The sequence below is a fragment of the Phodopus roborovskii genome, unplaced genomic scaffold (assembly GCF_943737965.1).
Source record: "Phodopus roborovskii unplaced genomic scaffold, PHOROB, whole genome shotgun sequence".
NCBI classification, from domain to species: Eukaryota; Metazoa; Chordata; class Mammalia; order Rodentia; family Cricetidae; genus Phodopus; species Phodopus roborovskii.
Window position 1 is genome coordinate 40,789,166 of NW_026126511.1, and position 22,740 is coordinate 40,811,905.

The window sequence follows — 22,740 nt, forward strand, 5'->3', positions numbered from 1 at the left end:
GCTGAGCCACTGTTTGACAACATAGGGAGGATAGAGATAATCAGAGCTGCTTGAAGGGAGGACTCAGGAGGCATGGGCATTTAATGAAGGCAGAATTGGCATGGTTATGTGAAGTCTTTTAAAATCTGTCATTTAGTCCAGCAAGACAGAATTAAAATTAAGAGATTTCTTCTGCTTGAGTTTTGACATACCTGCTAACTTCAAAAAATGTTATTTAATGATTTTAAATAAGAACTCTGTAAATTGTAGACATCTGAGAAGTTCCAGAAAATAAATCAGATGGTGTGTAATAGTGACCGAGTGCTCAAAAGGAGTGCTGAAGGTGGCAACCCTCCCAAACCACTGAAAAAGCTGCGCTTTGACATCGAGGGATCCGATGAAGCAGATGGGAGGTAGGAATCATGGAGATGCTTGCTCCAGGGATCTGAGCTGGGAGCAGAGGCAGTCTCAGTCCTTGTCCTGTCAATTTTCTGTGTTGTGAGAACGGCTAAAAAGAGTAGATGTGGTCCAGGGTGACGCACGCCTTTAATCCCAGCATTTGGAAGGCAAAGACAGGCAGATCTCTGAGTTCAAGGGCAGCCAGAGCTATGTAGTAAGCCCTTGTCTTGAAAAACAAGCCAAAAAACAAAAAACAGCATACTAATGAAGTGGTAGAGTAGTAAGCACTGTGGAAATCCAGTATCATATGGGGAAATTCATAATGACTCAGTTATTAGATTCTATGTGTGGCTAGGTGGTGGTGGTGCACACCTTTAATCCCAGCACTTGGAAGGCAGAGGAAGGTGGACCTCTGTGAGTTCAAGTCCCTTCTGGCCTACAAAGCAAGTAGTTCCAGGACAGCCAGAACTGTTACATAAATGAAACCCTGTCTGAAGAGAAAAAAAAAAAAAAAAAAAAGTAAAAGTCTACATGTGGTCCTACAAGGCTATTGATACAAATTTGTTACTTTTATCACCACATTTAAAAATGCTTCCTCTTGAAAAAATACTAAATATTGTGCTTTATAAGAACCATTAAAAATGTATAGGATCAAGAATTGTGACATCTTTATTTTAGATAACTTGGAAGCTTTTGATTAAACCAAAACAATAGCACAAAATGTCATTGAAAGTAGATTTACTAAGAAGTTACATATATGATTTTGAAATATTTTGGTTTTTTGTTTGTTTTTCCATCTACAGTAAACATCTCCCAGCAGAGTCCAAATTCCAACAGAAACTGGCGGAAATGAGTAAGTACTTACTTCCTGATTGTGCACACAGGGAAGAGGCAGCTGCTCTCTTTGAGGAAAACCTTTTCACTCTCTAAAGGAATCCATACATTATTACTTATACATTTAAAATACAGTTCAGACAGGAGTATATGTTTACCTCTCACATTGGTGCACTAAGTGTGTGCTACCAAGTGAAGGTCGTCAGCACATTCCCCAAGAGCCTTTGAGTAGTCTTACACTGATGTTAACCAGTATTTTAAGTTATTTGTTTTGAAATTTCATACATGTATACAATGTATTTTGATCATATCCACTCCTCACTGCCCATCTTTCCAGCCCTGCCAGGCTGCTTCCCTAGATTATTGTACTCCCATCTTCATCTCTTCTTCCTTTTTAATATCTACTGAGTCCAGTTAGTGGTGGTGGTATGCACACAGCTTCAGAGCCATCCACGGAGCATGGGCAAACCATTACAGGTTGTTGAACTCCCTTAATCTGCAAGAATTGAGACAATTTCAAAGTTTTTCATTAATGGAAATCCGAATTTTGAAAATTAAGATCGGGTCATTTTCCAAATGTCAGTGTGACAGGAATTTAGAGTGGTAGTGTCACGGGTTGTCACTGAGTGGCAGAGTGTTGCTGTCTAGTGAACACAGGTCTTAGGTTAAGTCCTCAGCACTGCAATGGACAGACACAATAAATCAATAAAGTGAGTAAATTATTTTTGGAATGTTAAGACAAATGTAATTTTAGCCTAAACTATTATGACACTAAATAATTAAGTAGATGGAAGAAGACAGTATTTGCTGAGTATTTCTGGTTATCTTAGGCACATAGTTGTGGTAGTTTGAGAACCAGTAATACGCAAAAAAAAAAAAAAGGACTTGTAAAGAGTGAAAATATTCTGTAGCTGCTGGTGGGTGGTGCCAGTGAGCATGATGGGGATGTAGAGCCAGGCTTTGGAGATAGAAAGCACACAGCAGAACTACTTCTGGCTGATTTTAAGCCATTTTCCTTAATTGTGTTGTTTGAATCAAGGTTAAATATACCAAACATTCAAAATATTAGTTATATAAATTAATACATTTCTATTTTATCCCCCCCCAATGTACATGTAAAGAAATTCAAACCTTGGAATGCTTACAAGTATTTTGGGAGCCCACAAACACACATTACAAGGGGCAGAAAGCTGTAAGATGATGACTTTTATAGAGAAGTCTGGTCTGTAGTTGTAGTCAGTCACTTCCTGGTGACAGACACACAGAGCTGAAGTTCAGGCTGTTTTTGCAACTGGAAGATTGTGGACAAGCTAGGCCAACTCTCTGCTGGGTTCATACTTAAACCTATGCTAAACCCATGTGTGGCACATGCTAATCCTAGCACTTTGAGAGGTAGAGATGGGAGGATGAGAAGTTTAAGGTCATTCTGGGACAGTGTGAATATTAGTAATTTGTTTTTAGTGCTGGGCAATAAATGCAGAATCTTTCCCAGAGGATTATATCCTGGCTATTATTTTTCTTTTAAATGAAGAATGCCTGCCTATAAAGTCAAGAATTTGTTTTTTGGGATTTAATTCTCTCTCTCTCTCTCTCTCTCTCTCTCTCTCTCTCTCTCTTTCTCTCTCTCTCTGTGTGTGTGTGTGTATGGGGGGGTGTATATGTACATACATGGGTTTATATGCAGTTGTAAGCCACCAGGCATGGATGCTGGGAATGGTGTATATAAGAGCATCATGTGCTTTTAACAACTGGGCCATCATTCCAGTCCTAAGAGCATAGCTTTCCACCCTCCTACCTTCCCTTTTGTGACTCTTCCTCTTCTCATTTGTTTCCTTAGAGGTCTTACTTCTACTTTATTTTGTATATAAAAACATGATTTTTATGTGTAAAGTCAAAAGGGTTTTTTGTTTGGTTGGTTGGTTGGGTTTTAGTAATTTAAGTGTTCTGGTTTTGATCATATTATAACTAACAATTAATCATTTCTAAAATGCCCATGCCCAGTTTAAATGGTCTCAAAACACAAAAAAGAAAACAAAAATTGGGGGCCATAGGAATGCCTACCTTTATGGAAAATACAGCATCCACTCTGCAGGCCAGGAGTTGTGGATCTAGTCTGTTTAAGTGGCCAAACTTGCCTTCAGTATCTATAGACTAGTGGTTTGCAATGAGGGGCATGCAGGAATGTACATGGCTATATTTAGGAGTAGGTCACAAAGAAAATGGTATTTTCAAAAATATTTATTTGAGTTATACATTATATATTTTTACTTATTACATTTTTGAGAATGTTATATGATGTGTTTTGATCATTTCACCCTTCTCCGACTCTTCCCAGATTTATTTTATAATTTATATATACACACATGCAATACAGACATACTTACAGACATACATATTCTGATAGTATAGCTTGAAAAAAAAATTTTGACAAGGGAGTCTGGCTTTTAAAAGGATAGGTAGAAATGGTAATCCCAGTACTTGGTAACCTAGACAAGAGGAATATGAATCCAAGGAAAGTATGGGCTGTGGAACAAGAATCCATTTAGAAACCAAAAATACCCTACTGCAGGGTTCAGAGGTCCAGCCACTTGACACCAGCATGGCAAACATTGTAGCCCCTGGTCCTGGTCCACTTACCCAGCATCCTCAGCACTATTAATATTCTTTGTTGCTTTTCTAGCTTCTACTCGAACACGAATGCAGAAGCAGAAAATGAATGATATCATGGATATCTCAAACAAGGAGGAAAAGTGAAGATCTCAGGACCTTGGACACTGAGGACCCTGGGGACACCTGACTCGTGTCTCATGGATGTGACTGTGGTTCCCAGGTTCTTCTAATGGCCGTGTTTACTCATGTTATAGATATAAAATATGCAGGTACAAATTGAATATTTGTGTGGATGATTCCTAAGCCACTTCAATGTTGTAATCAATGGTATAGAGTTGATAGTACACAGGATTGAGAATCTTGTGCAGATCATGCCATTTAAAACATGGAAGCAGATCGTTTGCATTTCCAACATGAGCCTGCTGCCCTCAGAAGTGAGGCTGCCTCTGGAGAGGGGTCCTACAGCTCCTCATGCCTGCCTGGCTGACTACTTTGCCTTTCCTCGTGGCACATGTGTGATGTTTGCTCTTGGTTTTATTAATTTATATGTATTTTTTTTAATTTAACGTGAATACCCTTAGAAAGTGTGTCCTGTCTTCCAGATGCAAGTTGCTTGACTGTCCACATTCAACCAAATTATCTTGACTCTCCTACTGACACAGATTGTTTCAAACCGCGGAAAAAATACTCATTTCTACACATTGGGCTTATTTTAATATTAGAATCTAATGTACTGTGTGTTTGTTTTACATATTTTACCTTTGAAATACAAGCAAAAAAAACAAAGTATAAACATATGATACTGTCTTACTACTGACACAGATTTCATACCTCAGAACCTGTAAGAATTGATTCTTTCATTCATCCAACTCATTCTTTAACTGAAGACTATTGATGATATTCCAGGTTATTTTTTTCCTTTTAGTCATTCAGATTACTGAATTTAAGTACCTACGTAGTACTTGACAGTCATTCTGGCCATGCCTGTGCTGCAGAGGACCCTGGTACAGTACAACCCAAGTGCACTTTCTAATGTCTCTGGGTCCTGAAGAATCAAGATACAAAGTAATTTTGTTCCACAAGTAGACTGTTAACTATAGGAGCCTTCATTTTTTTTTTCTCCCTCATAGAAGTAAGTGTCTAATTGTACCTCAACAATTATTCTGCTCTTCTAAATTTGGGAAAGTTTGTGTTTTCTCTGGAATGGTACATGTCTTCCAGGTATCTTTTGAACTGGCAATTATCTGGTTTTTTTGTTTTGTTTTGTTTTGTTTTTAAACCAATCTGGTCTAATAACATTGGCTCATTGAAAGCCACACTATTTCTAGTCCAACATTACTGCGAGTAATCAAAGGTGTTTATAAATAAGTAAGGCATTAACATTCTCTCCGATTCTGTGAAAAAGCTTCAGATGAAAATAGCTGCATTGAAAAGAGGCACTCCCTTCACCCCCTCCACCTAAAGGTGTATTTAAATTATCTTGTGGGATTAACTTATTTAGAGATGGTATAATTTAAAATAGGTGATATTTAAGGTAGCATCAGCTAGCAGTTAAGAAAATCACTTTTTCTAAACTCCATACTTTTTTAAAAGAAATCTGGTCTTGTTAGAAAACAAACTTCAATATTCTCCTCAATTTAGTTTCGGTTTTACTAGTTTGATAGTTATCTCGATAACAAAAGCAATAGATAGCTTCCTCCATTTCTCATTAAGTTTTGCATGAACATCATACAGATTAGTTAGGTTTTGGTCAAGGGCTTACCATACTTTTAGGTCTTTTGCTAGTAAGTTCAAGTTAGAATTAGTGACAGAATTACAGGAATTTTCAAAGATCCTGTATTGAGATTTCTTAAGGCTGCAGACACTGCACTATTGGTTTTGTTTTTGTACTGGTTAAAACTATACATTCAAAATTGCTATGTTCCTATTTTCTATAATAGTTTGTCTATTTTAAAATAAACTAGTTGTTAAGAGCCTTACTGGTGTGATATGGTCTCTGTGCGAAGTGTTTTATATCTGCAAGCTTTGTCTTAACATCTCATTCATTTTGATGATCCTCAGAATTGCAGGTGTGCTTTCAGGCCCACATACATACATGCAAATATAGATAGATAGATAGATAGATAGATACATACATACATACATACATACATACAATATTATATATTATTTATTTATGCACATATATTAATTCTGTTCCCTTTTGCCTCAATTTTTGTGAAATGAATTTGTTTAAAAAGTTGTATGTTTTATGAAATCCTATCAGAAACAGGCTGGAAAAGGGAAGCCTTAAAAGCAGTTAGTATAATAAGGTACAAAGAAACATGGATGAAACAGTAGGTGGCTATTTAACTGCCAGCTGGTGGCTGCAGACCCTTTTTTGTTGATAAACATTAAGTCTATCGAAACATGAAAAGAAATGACAGGAGGCTCCTTTACTATAGCAAGTTAATAAGGATTGGTGGCTCCAGAGTAGGACTGAACTTCAAAAGAGACATCTGTGCTGCCTAGACAGGGTACAAAAACAAAACCACAGGAACCAGAAAAAACCTGGCAGTAGTGGTGAGTGCGGCACTCCGCAGCTGAGTCAGGGAGGTATGTGTGGGAGGCCAGCTTGGCTTATACAGAAGGCATAAGTAAAAATTTTAAAAGGAGATGGAAAGGAGATAGAGTGACAGACAAGATACATCCAATAAAGGACTGTTATCTAAAATATACAAAGAACTCTTAAAGCTCAACAAAATAATAAGCTAATTTAAAAATGAGCCAAAGACCTGTCCAGGTAGATCACCAAAGAAGCAGCAGATGGCAGACAAGCACATGCAGGGATGTTCCACATCTTACATCATCCAGGAGATACAAAGGAAGACAGTGGCAGCACTACATACCTGTTAGAACAGTCCAAATTTGGACCGCCAACACTGCCAAGACTGGTGACAACAGAACTTCACTGCTGGTAGGAATACAGCTTGGTGGTGCCTTACAAAACTACACGTAACTTTACCATAAGATCACGCAACCACATTCCTTGTGATTTGTTTACTAAAAGGAACTGAGAACATGTCTACACAAAACATGGACAGTTGTTTGACCACTTATTCACAACTGCCAAATTCTAAAAGCAATCAAAATATCTTTTAGTAAGTGAATGGATAAACTGGTACATCCAGCAAGAAAAAGAAGCTGTTAAGCCATGGAAAGACAATGAAGGAATCTGAAGTGTCTGACTAAGAAGCCAGGGTGAAAAACACTGAATGATCAGATTTCATTGACGTTTTAGAAAAGGTGAAACCACGAAGACAGAAAAAGAACAATGTGGGCATGTAGATGGCTGGGCAGTTAAGAGTACTTGTTCTTGCAGAGAACCTGGATTCAATTCCTTGTACCTGCATGGCTCACAATCATCCAGAACTCTAGTTCCAGGGAATCTAGCCCTTTCTTATGCCCTCGATAGGTAATAGGCACATATGTGATGCACCTACCTACATATAGGGCAAACATTTCTATATGTTAAATAAATCATAGAAAGACCAGTGGTTATCAGGGATTGGGGGAAGAGAAAGGGAATGATCACAACCATTTTCAAGCATATTGTTAACAGTGGAGATGAGCTAGGATGCTTTCCAAACTCACAGAATGTACAACAGCCAAGAGTAAAACTTACTTCTTCTTGGGATAAGGTTGTGGAGGTTTTCATTATCAACTGTAACAAGTATGCTGAAAGTGGCAAATTAACACGTCAGTAAGGCAGAGGACAAAGGAAAGTACACCTTCAAAAGAAGTGAATTCTCTGGTTTTATATCAACTTGACACAAGCTTGGAAAGATGGACTTGAAATTGGGAAAATGCCTAAGATCTGAAGACTGGGCCTATAGGTTTAGTCTGTCAGGCATTTTCTTAATGATTGGTGTGGGATGGCCCAGGCCATTGTGTAAGGTGTCACCATGGGTAAGTGGTCATGGGTTATAAGCAAGTAGGCTGAGCAAGCTATGGAAAGAAAGCCTGTAAGCAACACTTCCTCCCATGGCCTCTACTTCATAACCTGCTCTGAGAATTGCAAGCTGAAATAAACTTTTTCTTTCCCAAGTGTCATTTGGTCATGATAGCACAGCAATAATAACTGTGATGGCTATTCTTGCTTGTCAACTTGACTGTATCTGGAATGAACTAGAACTGAAAAATGGCGGGTACACCCGTGAGAGATTGTTTGCTGAGTCTGAAGTGGATGAGTCCACTTTTAGTGTGGACCTTTGAAGTAGGAAGTTGCACAACTTTGGTCTGGATCTTGAGGCAGGAGACACAGACTATTAATTCAGATTTTGAGGCGAGAAGACATACTTTTAATATGGGTCATACCCTCTGCTGGAAGTCTATATAAGGACACAGAAGAAGGAAGTTTTTGTTCTTTGCTTGCTTGCCCTTGCACATCCATTCCTTCAGTGGGCACTGGAGTCTGCTTCAGGATTCCATCATATACAGAAACAAGCTGAGACATCCAGTCCTGTAGACTGAGTGACTACTAGATGCTTGGACTTTCTGTTCACAGCTAGCCATTGTTAGATTAACTGGACTGCAGCCTGTAAGTCATATCATTCCATAAGTTCTGTGAGTAGTGAACCCTAATATAGTAAGCTTACCAACAGCTGGCAAAGACAATAAAATGAGTAATACAAGATTTTAAAAAATAAGAACTGTTTATGTCTTAGTGTCAGCTTCACTGTAAGACATCTGAGTATCTACTTTCAACAAAACAAGTACAGACCATAAGAGGGTACTCATATGCCTATGAGACAGAAGGTTGATACTTTATTTTTTGTTGCTCAACAGTTTAAAAATGCAATCTCTAAGTAAGTACTTTATTATCAAATAATTATACATGAGAATAAGATTTCTATTTCCAAAAGGGTTTCCTATACATAATATATTGTGAGACACTCAAAAGAATCCAACACTACATCTTAACTAGTTTCTTTTGGTACAGAGCAGCTTGTTATGGTCTAAAAACTCTTTTTTTCATATTTATGCTTTCCATGAAATGTGTTAGTTCCTTTCCATATATTATTTACTAGTGCTAGGTTAAGAGACCTGTCTTATAGTGACATAAAAATTAGCTACAAGAAGAACATATACTCTTAACAGAGGAAGACCGTCCTTAATATAAAGAAAAGCAAAGGAATTTATGCAGTTACATAAGGCAGATGATTCCAAAAATAACAGAATTAATACTTATCAGTAATACTATATGAGAAGTTAATAACTTGGAAAGTAGGAAATTAAAATTGGCCCTTGGGCCTTTGACAGTTTGAGGAGGACTTTTGTGAAATCTAATAATGCTCTAAATTAGCTACTGTGTCTCAGAACTATGAACTTAAAAAATCTGAATGTCAGTCACAGGCTTCTATTTTTTTTTATTCCTTCACCCAACCTTCTAGCTGTTCTCAGCACACCCTTCACATTGACAGTAATTGAACTGAATGCCTTTTATATACAAGGCACTGTGTTAGAGGCTTAAAATGTGGGAGGAACATTTCTCCAGAAAAGAATATGTCAATGCCTCAAAGATATCCTAAGTGACTCAAAGGAAGAAATGCTAACTATAATGACATATTCATTTTTAAGTGGTACTTTATTTTTCAAGTCTTCATTACACTGTTTCCTTACTTCAACTTCTCCCAGAACCTCGCAACTTTCCTACCTATCCAACTAAGTGGGTTTTTTTTCTCTCTCTCAAAAGAAAAAAAAAAAAAAGACACCCAACCAACCAAAATGACAAAAAATATCAAAACAAAACAACAGAAAAGCATGGAGTCATGGAATCTATTAATGTTAGCCAGCTACTCCTGAGCATGGGGCTTGTGCTTACACAACAGGGCAAATGCACACATGAAATCAAAGACTGACAGCATGCACAAGGCCTGTGCAAGCTCACACCAGACAGGTTCCTGGTTGGAGAAGGGGAAGTGAACGCAGAGTCCCAGCACTGTGAACCAAAGAGCTATTTACAACCAATACCTGCTGGGAGAGGGAGAATCTCCACTGGAGAGAGGCTGGGGACATTTTCATTTTTCAAGTGAGTGTGTCATACCCAGGTAAGCATTCAGTGCCTTCTACTGTGAATTTTGGATTAGGTAGATGGAGAACACTGATGGCCATCCTTTTGACAAACCTCAAGAATTTGACCAGATGTTACTCTGTCAACACTGCTGATTACAGAGAAGTTGTTCATCAATGGCTTTTTTAAAAATGTTTTATTTATTTATTTTTGCAAGGGTGGAGAGGCTTAGACACTCCTTTCCATGTTAGAGATCAGTTCTTAAAGGCTCCAACTCTGCTGGCTTTGCTGATGAAGTTCTTCAGAAGATCGTGGTCCATTTCTGCAAATCCTGAAGTCTGTGTTACTACAGTCAGATGATTTATGCAAAATTTGAAGCAGAACTCTTCTAAATCCTAGGAACAACAACAACAGTTTAATGAATTTGTATTCCCCAGGACAAAGGGAAGAGAAATTCTCTCAGAAGAAGATTTTGAGAGCCTGTAGGAGGGAATTACCAGCAGAACAGTAGTTACAGCAACTTTATAACTCAATTTGTTCATGTTTCTAAAAGTGTAAATAACAGAAAAGTACAGTGGCCAGGGCAAAGCATCTAGCCTTTTCTTCAGAGAGAAATATCTAAGCACGGGCATCCTTCAGCACTTTTCCTAGCAATAGTGTCTGTTCTTTTGTTTGTTCATTCATTCCCCTTTCAGTACTTGTTAAGAGCACTGTACTTCTGGTGTTTTTAAAGGCTTCTGCCTGTGAAAAGTTTGTAGAAAATGAAGACACCAAGACAATGGCGATGCCAGGAAGCCCAGGTCATTAGCATACTGATTTCTTCTCTGCATGACAACAGGCTCAAGGGGTGTACTCCATCACATTACACCTTCAATAATTAACCAGGAAGAATCTAAGTGGTAGAGTGTGTGCTTGGCTCTGGGTTCAATCTCCAGAAATATATTTACATATATTTCAATATAAATGTGTATTTAAATTTATGTAAAATTGGAGTTTAGGAATGAGGTCAAAGCCTCATGTAGACTAGGCTTACAAGGGAAGTATTCTACACCCAGAACAGGGGATAATTGTTCATGTTCTAAAAGTTCTCTCTCTGTGTTGTTGAAGCTATTTTATAAAATACAAAGCTCTGAGCAGTTACCAAGAAATCGTATGTACATTGCCCATTATAGTCTTTTCTCTAAATAAATAGAAACTCTAGCAAATGCTGAAGATGAATGCAGACTGAGATTATCAGCAACAGAAAACACTGACAACCATGCCAACATGCACAGAAACCCACAGTCCATTTTGCTTGTAAGGAAGAAAAGCAGCTACACAAGGAAAATGCAATCACTCCATCCCACAACAGACTGGTAGGTTTCTGGAGTCCCACATGAGCTCTCTGGGACAAAATGAAATAGTCATACCCACATAACAGCAAAAACATGCTGTATGGATAGATACTAAATACTTCAAGAGCTACCCAATACAGGCAGCACAGGAAAACAGACAAGACAGAGCAATGCCTCTTAGGCTGAACCCTACACAAGGATGGAGAGAAGCCTGGATCCTACAGAAGAATGTAGGGATGCCTGGATCCCACACAAGGATGGAGGGAAGCCTGGATCCTACAGAAGGATGGAGGGACGCTTGCCCACATCAGTACTGATGCTGTGGGAGTGGGCAGCTGAGCCTGTTAGTATCTTAGAGATCCAGTGCCAGGATAGTTGCTAGTTACTGGCAAAGCACAATGACTCTCAGAAACAACCACTTAGATCATCTTCCTTTACTTTTTGGACTGGGAATTTCCCATAATTGTAAGAATGGGATTCAGAAAGAATTCTGAGATTTAAAAGATACTCAATAAACTGACTTACCAGAGAACCCTGTTTCTGTATAAGACAAGAACGTTATTATTTTTCAAATACTCTTCTCTACTTAAATGCTGTTTTATACAGCCTCATTTTAACAAGGGCTCTTAGTTCTGTCAGGCAAACAGACGTCATGGTTCCCTGTTCACTCTCCTCACACATGACTCATACTTTGTCCAGAACTTCCTCTTACTCCTTTTAAGTGAATGTGACTTCCTGCGTTACTCAGAAGAGGCTCCAGAAAGCCCTTCCCCTCAAATCTTCTTGGCTCCTGCTATGAACCTCTTTTTGCCCTAGTGAATGGTCCATGATGGATATAAGCTTCCTGACTCTATCATTAGATCACATTGCCCTACCTAGTCAAGGACATGCTCTAGCAACTGATTGTTTTTCAACGTATTGTTCCCCGTCTTACACAAACATGCTTTGACTTATCTCAGCCAGCCCTCCAATCTGTGTCCTATTAAATCTGTCAGTAAATGGCCAGGAAAAGCTGTTTCTGGTTGCCCCACCCCTTGTCCCCAGCTCCTCTGCTTGCATTCTCCAGTCAGTCAGGCCTTCCTTCCTGCAGGATATGTGTTTGCACACTGGCAGAGGCAAGCATGCACTGCTAGTCACTAGGGCTTTAATGCATTTAAGGATTTCTTTCTTCTTAAAACTTAAGTCTTTGCTAGCATTCAGGGCATCACTTCCTAAACCATGGGGCTAACTTGTGTATTTCTAAATATGTGAAATTTCACTTTTCACTTGACATTCAAGTTTTTCTAAAAAGTCCTCATGTGGAATGGCTTTACCCTAGTACTTGTTCCCCTGCATGCAGTGTCCTTTGCTAGTGTCCCCTATCAAAATCTTAACTTCTGACACTGAATGCCTGAGGCTTGCCTGTCTGTTTCATGACACAGCTGGCTTCTGGCTCCCAGTACACTTCTCTCTGAACTCCAGACTAGCCTTCTCACTCACTTCTTGCTCAGTGTCTGTCTTGATGTTTCATAATCCTTGAAACCAGATTCCTAGTGTTTCCCCTAAAATGCTGCTCTTAGCTATCCCAATGTGTTGTTCTTTGCCATTCTCCGTCTCACAGTAAGAGAGCTCATCTTTTTAGTTACTTAGGTCAAAAACCTGGACAAGATCCTTAAACTGCCCTTCCCGATCCCCACCCCACATCAACAAATTTAAATGCCTCTTCCTTTTAAGTACAGTTACAATCCAACCACTTTTCACCTTCCTACAGACAGAGACTTGGGTGAGTCTGCCCTTAACACTTGCTCGTGGACATGGCCTCCTCATTGGACACTCACTATCGCCCCTATTCCATGTGGGTACCGTTGAGTTTGTTTTTGTTTAAATATTGAATGAAAACGAAACATCAAGTATTTAGAAATATATACAGTCAGCCCCAGTGGCTCAGGCCTATTCTTCATGACACTTAGGAGTTCAAGGGCAAGAAGATGACAAGTTCAAAACCTGTTTGGGGTACAAAATGGTCAAGGTTAAAATTGGCCTAGTGAGAGCCTGCCTCACAATAAACAGAGAAGGGCTGGGGACACAGCTCAGATGGGATGGCAGCTCTTGCCTGGCAAATACACAGCCCAATGATTCAATGCCTAAAACCACCAAAAAAAAAAAAAAAAAGTTTTTAATAGAAAGTAAAAGAAAGAGGATTAAGTTCTGACCAGGGGTGTGGGGTGGAGGGTAGAGCAGCAGCCATGCCCTGTGACAGGGGACAGTTGTGATGTCTGCTCTATGCATCTTTTCCTCCCTCAGACTTAGAATTTCCTACATAAGCACGTTACTGTTTACAGAAAAGGAAAAAGGCATTCTCTTTTTACCACTTTAAAAAAAAAAATCAATGGAGAGGATATCCAAAAGGAAACTGACTCCAAGAAGTTACAGTCTGTTTCCTACAGATTTAGCTCTAAAATAAGTTTCCTTTCTTTATCATAACAATACACAGTCACTGTAGAAAGTTCAGGAAAAGCAAGAGCAGGAAATAGAAGCTGAGTCGAATCTCCCTATGCACGCATATGCACTTTAATGACAGGGTCATCCCCAGCTCGTCCATGGATATTCATCATATTTTTCATTTGTTCTTTGGTCCATTGCTCCCCCAAATTGCCCATGTTTTCTTTTCCCTTTTTACTATGAAGAGCTTGCTTTATTGTATGTTGTAAAAACATTTTCCCAACATGTCATTTACTTGTGAATTTATATATGTGTGGGTGCTTGTACATGGCCATGTCACAGCACATATGTGGAAGTCAGGGGGCAACTTGGAGACAGTTCTCTGTTTCTGTCACGTGGGTCCTGGGGACAGAACTCGCATTACTAGGCTTGGCAGAAAGCTCCTTTACCTGCAAGTCATTTCACACTTGATGAATAACGATTTTAATCCCTGGATTATAGTGTTTTCCTTTGATATTACTGAGTCACCTTTTTATACCAATATAGCCACACAGTTTTTCTAGTACTTTTGTGTAATTTTGCATGTTCCATTCTCATCTACCTAGAGCTTATCTATGGTATGGTGATGACACATAACATGTCTTCTGGAAGAGGGACTCCTTACCTGAGCGTCGTATTTCACAGCAGCAGACAGAAGAGCAATAGCATTCTCCTCACAGATCCCTTGCTTGATAGTTTGCTGACAGAGCTTCTTCAGCCGAGTCTCACTGTAAAATGTGGCCAGATCTAGCAATCCTGATGAAGAGAATTTAGTGTTGGTGAGCCATTATCTCAGCCCCAGCATTCAAAGGGATGAGAACACAGCTTTCATCGGGCACCGTGAGTTAGCTCCATGCAGTACCGATGTTAGTCACGCTAACGGTGCAGCTTCCTAAGAAGGCAGCTGAGCTAATGGAGAAAAGCTCCCGAAAAACAGGGGTAGTCACATAAGAGCGGCTTGAATGATTTTTTTTTTCCTAGAAACAAAATAACAGGACTGGGTTTCCCTCTCCTGCACAGAATCTTCTCCAGGACCACGCCCATCAGCACACATGCTGTCAGAGAATTAAAAAGAAAACAGGAGGGATTGGGGGTGGGGGTGGGTCAGTGATGCACTCCTGCATCAAATAACAGAAAGGAATCCCCTTTCATGGGCTCATCTAGCAAAACTCCTAGAGAGCAGTCTGTATTTGCTGTCGTTTCTCACCTCCCACAGTATGCTGAAGCCACCCCATGCTGAATCGTCCCCCACTTAAACTGGGTTCACAGTGCCAACTTCAAAGGCTGATCTAGTTTCCTCTTATTCAACACTCACCCAGGGTTTATGTGAGTGGCATGCTCTGGCTCTGGACACTTTGTCACTTGCTAATGTTTTTCTTCTCTTTAATTAGTGACTCTTGCATTCTCTCAGCTGGGCTACTGTCCCTGTGCATGACCTGGGATTCAACCCTTCCGTACTTATTCATTTTTGTCTCCAAGTGAGCTTTAGCCCTTTTGTTTTAAGGATCACCTATAGATAGATGCTGTTTCCTTTGATGCGGTAATCTCTGATATACACGTATCATTTAATTTTGACCCTCCTTGAGGACCAATGTGGACCATTCAAACAGGAATATTCAATAGGCATTTGAAAGACCCCACTGGTTTTCAGATACATTGTCTGAATCTTCACTAGAGTGTTTGTTAGCATAAATATCAGGATTTTTCGCTGGTGAATGAGTTTGACTGAGAATGTGTGGCTGGGCTAAACCACTGTGGGCTCTCTGACCTTGCATCAGTGGGCTCCAATGCTGTGAGGCCAACCTTCTGACCCCCCTGAGAAGCAGTATGTATGCCAGGTCTACAGTCAGACCCAGGTTGTCTCCTGATCAAAAGGTTAACCTGTAATCGGGACCTCAGTATGGCCTCCCCTCAGCTCCTAAGGAATTCAGACAAAATGCAGTGTGCAAATGTAGAAGGGCAGAGCTCACTGGAGTGATAAGAGCACCCACAGGGTGGGAATGGATAAAGCCCAGAGGGCCACTGTGTGGACCTTCAAATGCTGTATGTGATTTCAACTGGATTTTTAAGATGTATACCATATGGAACACGTTTACTTTTTAAACACATTTAATTGAAGCGTGTGCCTTGGTGCATGTGTGGGGTCAGAGGACAACCTGTGGGAATCAGTTCACATCTGGTTTGTCAGGCCTAGCAGCATACATCTTTACCCGTTGGGCTACTGGCACCTTTATGCCAATTTTAACATTTAAAAACAGCTTTCTCTGAGGGATTTTGTCCTGCTTTGGGAATTGACAGTTCTATATGGATTGTTACATGAGGGGCAATGGTATGTCACTGCTTTCTGTCCTTTCTTTTAAAGTCATAGACCTTTTTATTAGATAGTAGCGGGTCTTCATTAGAAGGCTTACTAATTAGGATAAATGTCAGGCTTTGCCCGTGCTAAATGAGTTTTGCTGAGAATATGTGTGGCTGGGCCACATCATCCCGAGTCCTCACATGTGTGCCCACATGCGAACACACACACACATGCACACACACGAATCCGTTCTGCCTTTCTTTCAGCTCATGGACTGCTTAACTGAGCCCACTAGAAATGCCCACTCGCACAACTGCTGTGTAGCAGATGTGACCTTGACCTCCACTGGACACTAGATCTACCTACTCAACCTTCATGCGCAGTAGCAACAAGGGAAGTCTGGGTTTGGGGCCTGAGAGTGTGAGCAAAGCCAGTGCTCCATCTGGGCCCCAAAGAGAAAAGCTTTGGCTCAACATCAACAGAAGAGCTCCTGCAGGAGCTCACGGTGCCTTTCTTCTGGGTTGGAAAGAAGCCTGCCTTCCTAACTACTCAACCTTTTGCCAATTCCTTGGTAAAGTCTGTGGTGATTACCTACTGCCTCCTCAGGAGATAGGCTGATGTTATCCGTGTATAAGTACTCCAGGAAAGCTCGGAACACAGGGTATGAAAACTCACTCATTTCTATAATATCATCGTCACTGTCTTCTAATGAAGACCGAAAATGTTCACATCTGAAAGAAGAAAAATAAGATCATAGCCCAGATTCTGGACTGGGGTCAAAGTGTATGCCTTCTTATTTGGTAGTTAGAGACTAGCTGTCCCCTGAGGGCCATCTCTCCACACCTGGTCCTTGGATGGTAATCTTAAGAGGCAGTAGGACCCTGGGGTAGGGCTTACAAAGGGTGACCTACTGTGAGGTCTTTGATCGTTGGGAAAATGCACCCAAAAGGATTTGTGGAACCCATGCTCCTTGTGGACCCCTGGCCTGTGGCATTAGCAATGCTGTCCCACCAGGCACTTCCTACCATGATATGCTACCTTTCAAGAGGCCCCAAACAATGGTGCAAACCAGTGCTAGACTGAACCCTGAGTCAGGATAAGCTTTCAAGCTGGTTACAGCTCGGCAGTACCAAGAACTAAGAGCTAAGAGGGTAAACACCTTTAGTCAGTTGATCATCTCAGGCATTTTAGTATAGTGCTAGAGCACTGCAGAATACATCATCCCTGCCTTGACTTCTTGTTCTCTTTGCTGGCCTGAAGTTTTCAATGACTTAATCAGCACAACTGCAAATGCAGCCCAGGCCACTGTCTCTACAACTAAGTGGAGGGAGACACAGCAGGGACCTCTGGTGCCTTCTTCAGACCATCTTTACAGGTCAGACTTGCTTTGATAACTGAACAGTGTTCTTTCTTTGCACCATTCAGTCTGAATTATATCCCCTAAAAATCCCTGAGTTGATGTTCTAACCCCTGGTAACTTACAAAGTGACCTTATTTAGAGACAGGCCCTCTACAGGAGCCATCAAGTTAAGTCCAGTCACTGTGGTGTAGGCTCAATGCAGTCAGTCAAAGGGAGAGATTTAGACACGCAGACACCACATGGCATGCCTCAAAAAGACGAAGATTATCATGACCAGAAGCTCAAGTGGAGGCCTGGGCTCTTCTTCCAGCGTCAGGGGAAAAACACACGGCTCCTGTGGTAAAGTAAGTTGCTATGGTCTAGGCCACATGTGTGTAAGTGCTCTGTCACAGGACACTAAGCCCCCACTTCCTTTATGAAAGTATGTTCCATGGTGACCGTGAACCCATGTGGCACTGTGTGACCTTACAAAATGGGGACCTGAGACTGAAACTCCACGTTGGCTTGTGAGTCACTGCAAGAGGATTTAACTTTTACACAGTGACAACAAAATCTCAAATCATTATACTAAGAGGAAAAAGCCAGGCAGCAAAGAAAAATGCCATATAATTTCATATATTTCTAGAAATTGCTAAGTATCTATGATGACAGAAAAAAAAATCAGTGACTTCTCAAGATGGGGCCGTGGGATCTTTGAAGTATGACAGCATTTTTCTGTACCTGAAGATAAAGTGGAGGCTTCCCAGACTGTGTACATGGGACAAAACTGAGTAGCTATCATTCAGTGCTCAGAAATTGAACATAAAAAATATGATCTAAAAATCTTCATGTTGGTATCACCCAGGCCTTCTTGGTCTGAGAAATGAGAAAACCTTGTCACACACACACACACCCTTTTTTTCCCAGCATCTGAAAGGTAAGCCTGAGGAAGAAAGGTTACCATGGCTGCACTGGGGCATATATTCCAGCCCAGGCAGTAAAGAAAATCAGAGCACTTGGCCCCATTCCAAGGACAAAATATACTCACCAAGGACAGAAGCCACAGCCAGGGCTGTCTAATTCGGGCTGTCCCTGAGCACAGACTCAGTACTCATGGCTCACCCTGCTTTCCATACCTTACCCCACTGGCCACCCATCCACACTGTGTGTGCTCTAAGGGCAAAAACGGCCTTAACAAAGCTGCCTCTAAATTACTCAGATGCCTACCATGGACCCTTTGACACCTGAAACAAACAATAAATGAATTAATTTCAATTCTCTCTTTGGAGAGAATTATTTTAAACGTGTGTGTGTGTGTGTGTGTGTGTGTGTGTGTGTGTGTGTGCGTGCCCGCACGCGCGCGCACGCGTGCTCATGAGTGCACGTCACAGAAAGCATGTAGAGGACATGAATGGGAGACACCGCTCTCTGTCCGCTGTATGAGACCCAGGGATGGTACTTAGGTCATTAGTCTGGATGGGTGACAAGCACAGAGCCACTGTGCTGGCCCACTCTTACCTAATTTTGAGAAGGACTTTGTGAGCATAAATGTATTTTCCATCAACCAGAAACTTGAGGTCTGCAGTGTCCGGGTTGTCAAATTCCCTCTTCAGTGACTCAGCCACAGTGAGGTGGTCATCAGGTTCTAGAGAGCAGCACAGTAGTTCTAGGGTCAGCCACAGACAGTTGTACATGAAGGGAAGGGGGCCCTGCTCTCTGGGCACTCAGGAAATGCTGTCTCCCCAAACAAATGCCCAGCTTTAGTGTTGGTGTTGGTTCCCAGGAGTTTCAGTGCCCTTCCCAGGGGCCCACAGAAAGGAAGTTCATAGATCCTGTACCCAAACAGGTGTGCCAGGCCTCGTCCTTGTTCTCAGGACATGCCCCAAAGGGACAAGGACCAGCTTACCCACGGAGAGAAGACGCCAGGTGACAGCAGGGGTGGCAAAGCAGGCAAAGACATCATCGGTGCAGCAGAAATGGGTGAGGTGGGGGAGGGTCACCGACTGGCCCCGGCACTGGCCCCACATGTACACGTGCCCGCCCTGGGTCTTGGCGGCAGATGTGTGGGTGGAGTGACAGGCCGCAATCTCTATGACCCTAAATTCACAAGCAAACACCACAGGAGATAGTAAGCAGGAGGACGGGGAGCTGCCTCTCCTCCCCTGGGTGCATCTGACTCAGACTGTCATGAACTAGCTGACTGAAGCGGGTGCCAGGGGCCCAAGGAACAAAAGGGAAAAACCTGCACAACAGATTCAGTCGCTATTTGTTTGCTTATTTATTTTCTTATCTATTTTGATGCCAGAGATGAACACGGGGCCTTCTGCATGCTAACAGGATGCCCTATACTGAATGATCCCTGGCTCCAAGAGTCTTGGTTTCATCTAATATGAGAATTCAATGATAAACAGTACATGTCTGGCAGTGTCTAGGGCAGCAATCAGTACAGTAAGAAGGCCTTGCTGCTGCTGCTGCTGTAAAAGGCCAGAATCTGAACTTCCTTCCGCAGCCTTAATTACATCTCTTTTCACTTCTGTAATTGGGCAATCACACTCCACAATCTAAAGTGTCCCGTGAGCTGAGCCAAAGGAGGCTGTAAACAGAGGGAATGAGAGAAATAAGCAGAAACCAACAGAGACAGTTGGTCAGTTCAGCTGACCGTTAGAACCAAAGGGAAATGAGTACCTGGGTGACATCAAGTGACCCTGTCTGCATAAGGATTAAAACAGGGAACTTCACTGTCACGCAATTTCAATGGGCCTGTTTGAGAAATTTGGTTGTTATTAATTCTGATCCTTTAGGTTAGATAAATTCCAGGCCTGAAAATCTAGCATAAGAGATTCCATTATGACTTTCAGTCTGAGACAAGGGTTAGGGCGGGACAAAGCCATGGCCTCTGGTCATTGAGTTAACACTATCACACAGCTTTAAATGAAAACGTCTCCTGGAGAGATGGCACATTGGGGTTGGGAGACTTTGCCTAGTCTCTTCTAACATTTGCATGCTTGTGTCAGGCAGCTGATTTCCAGAGCTTGTGCTCTGCAATGGCGTTGCACAATGGGAACACTGTCCAAAGGATCTGGCTTCCTAGTAACTATGCATTGTTCAACAGACATGGAAAGCAGAAGTCGGCCAGTGATATTTCTCTACAGGAGATAAATGTGTCCTCTGCTCCGTCAATTTACTGGCACTCTTCCCACCTCACAGCAGATCCAAGGGTCTCAATGCCAGCCATCCACAGCAACCTGGTTTGAGTACAACACTAGCTCTGAGGCAACAGTAGTTTGTATAAGCCAAATCATGTATAGTCTTATAATCAGTGTTATCTTTTTAAAGGAAAAAAAATCATGGTGGAAGAGCAAAGCGCACAAGTGAGACAGGGTGCAGGCACTGTGGTAACAGCAGAAATGAAACAAGGCCCTCCCAAAGAGCAGGACAGGACAGAAGAGCAGCCTCTTCTGGAACAGGGACCGACCGTGGGAGCTCGCCATCCACCATTCACTGGGAGAAGCTGCAGACCAGGTTATGCTCTGCTGGGTAAGAACAGACCTGCGAGCTACTGGGCCCAGCAGGCTTTGAATTTGTCAGGGGAACACAGCCTAAGAGGCAGAGAAAACCCTATAGCCAAACAGTAGGCAGAGGGCAGGCACACCAAGTCAGGAGGGAGCCGTCGACAGGGGCGTCTAACTGGAACAGAGAAGTCAGTCTGGGGGACAGTGAGTCTCGGGGTTTGAATGGTGTCTCTTACAACAAAGGCCTGTGAGCTCCGTCATGATCTAATGTTACCGGTGAGTGGAAAAGAGCCCTGAACAAGGTGAGTCAAGAGAACAGTATTCTAAGAAGGATAATGTACACGACAGCCTGTACAGGAGAGAAATAACCCATGGCACAGTACCACCACAACCAAGCCCTGTCACCAAAGTAGAATCGAGGTAGCCTGGATGAACACAGGGAGGAGGAGTCAGAAATGGCACTGGATGTGAGCCCTGAAAACTCCAAACCCAGGTACCGGGGCTAAAGCAACACTGTGGTATGTGGTGGGTTCACACATGCAGATAGCTACGCAGCTAATAAAAGTTTTTGTTTGTTTGATTTTGCACTTCAACATCTTCACTATCAGTAGTAAAGCCGCTGGCTTTCTCTGAGTTAAAGGACCATCCATTCCACCTTTCTATGAGCAGCAGTAAGCTATTCTTGTTCTCTTCCTCCCAAGGCCAGACCTAGGTAGTAGTTTGAATGTAATTAGCCCCCATTGGCTCACAGGGAATAGCACTACTAGGAAGTGTAGCTTTGCTAGAGTAGGTATAGCCTTGTTGGAAGAAGAGTGACACTGTGGGGCTGGGCTTTGAGATCTCACACATGCTCAATACATGGCCAGTGTCTCAGACCACTTCTTGTTGCCGGGGAGATAAGATGCAGGACACTTGGCTACTTCTCCAGCACCATGTCTGCCTGCACGACACCATGTCCCAGCATGGTGATAATGGACTCAACCTCTGAAGCTAAAAGCAAAGCCTCAATTAAATGTTTTCCTTTGTAAGAGCTGCCATGGTCATGGTGCCTCTTCACGGCAATAGAAACGCTAACTATCTGAGGTACAGGAGGAAGCCTTGGGAGGAGTTGGGGGAGGGGAAGAATATAATAAAAAACATCAAATTCTCAAAAAAAAAAAATACATGAAAAACAAAGAATTCCTGGGGAAACAGGACATACTTAAGTGCTACAGTCACCTGCAAGTTGTGCTGAGGCCTCAACAAACAAACAAACAAATATTAAAAATCTGATACCAAGAAACACGTTTTGAACTTCAACTTTTCTGGGCTTATGGGCAACAGTGAACAGGTATAAACTGGGATGGCCTCAATTGTCTAGACCCTGGCACATTTTGCACTTCTTCTGTAGCCAAAGTTAATGCAGAAGTTAGTACAAGTTCTTAGCATACGTGTTTTGTGTCACCTCAGTGCAATGGCTTACACTACCACATAGCTTAATGGCTGTGAAATACTGGAAACAAAAAGGCAGAGTGTGAGAAAGAATAAAATAAAGACAGATACAGTGAACGAAGACGGAGGTAGTTTGTGTTGGTGAACAATGGGGAAAAGCACCCCATAGAAAAGACAATCTCAGAATCGCATTCCTGCTGTGGTTCTGTAAAAACCCAGTGGACTACTGAAGACTTCAAGAGGCCACAGCACTAACCAAATTCAAGGCATGGCCAATTTTACATTACAGGTTATAATATCCCTTTATGGGATAAACTTAAGAACAAGGACACGTGTTTCCTTTGGCTGCCTGATCAGAGAATCCAATATAGATAGATTTTATTTTTCTTTCACTCTGAGCAGACACCTAACAACCATAGACTCACCCCTGCCCCACCCAAAATTCAATCCCATTCCTAATTAGGCTTTTCTGGAAGGAGCCCCAGAAGAAT

The 22,740-nt window shown here is 41.7% G+C and overlaps 2 protein-coding genes across 7 annotated transcripts in view; one reads left to right on the forward strand and one right to left on the reverse strand.

Annotated features, from left to right (window-relative positions):
- The window catches only part of Rb1 (RB transcriptional corepressor 1), a 121,372-nt gene extending 115,571 nt beyond the window's left edge, over positions 1-5,801 (forward strand). For both annotated transcript variants that reach the window (XM_051195389.1, XM_051195390.1), the window contains exons 25-27: positions 250-392; positions 1,182-1,231; positions 3,893-5,801. In XM_051195389.1, coding sequence (XP_051051346.1) covers positions 250-392; positions 1,182-1,231; positions 3,893-3,966 — 267 coding nt within the window. In that variant the 3' untranslated portion in view covers positions 3,967-5,801. The remainder of the gene's footprint in view (positions 1-249; positions 393-1,181; positions 1,232-3,892) is intronic.
- A 4,256-nt stretch (positions 5,802-10,057) lies between these two features.
- Rcbtb2 (RCC1 and BTB domain containing protein 2) overlaps positions 10,058-22,740 on the reverse strand; it is a 42,366-nt gene continuing 29,683 nt past the window's right edge. For 4 of the 5 annotated variants that reach the window (XM_051195394.1, XM_051195393.1, XM_051195396.1 and 1 more), the window contains 5 exons: positions 19,213-19,403; positions 18,825-18,951; positions 16,559-16,698; positions 14,294-14,424; positions 10,058-10,269 (listed from right to left, as the gene is read on the reverse strand). In XM_051195394.1, coding sequence (XP_051051351.1) covers positions 10,129-10,269; positions 14,294-14,424; positions 16,559-16,698; positions 18,825-18,951; positions 19,213-19,403 — 730 coding nt within the window. In that variant the 3' untranslated portion in view covers positions 10,058-10,128. The remainder of the gene's footprint in view (positions 10,270-14,293; positions 14,425-16,558; positions 16,699-18,824; positions 18,952-19,212; positions 19,404-22,740) is intronic. The other variant, XM_051195397.1, reaches the window with a different exon arrangement.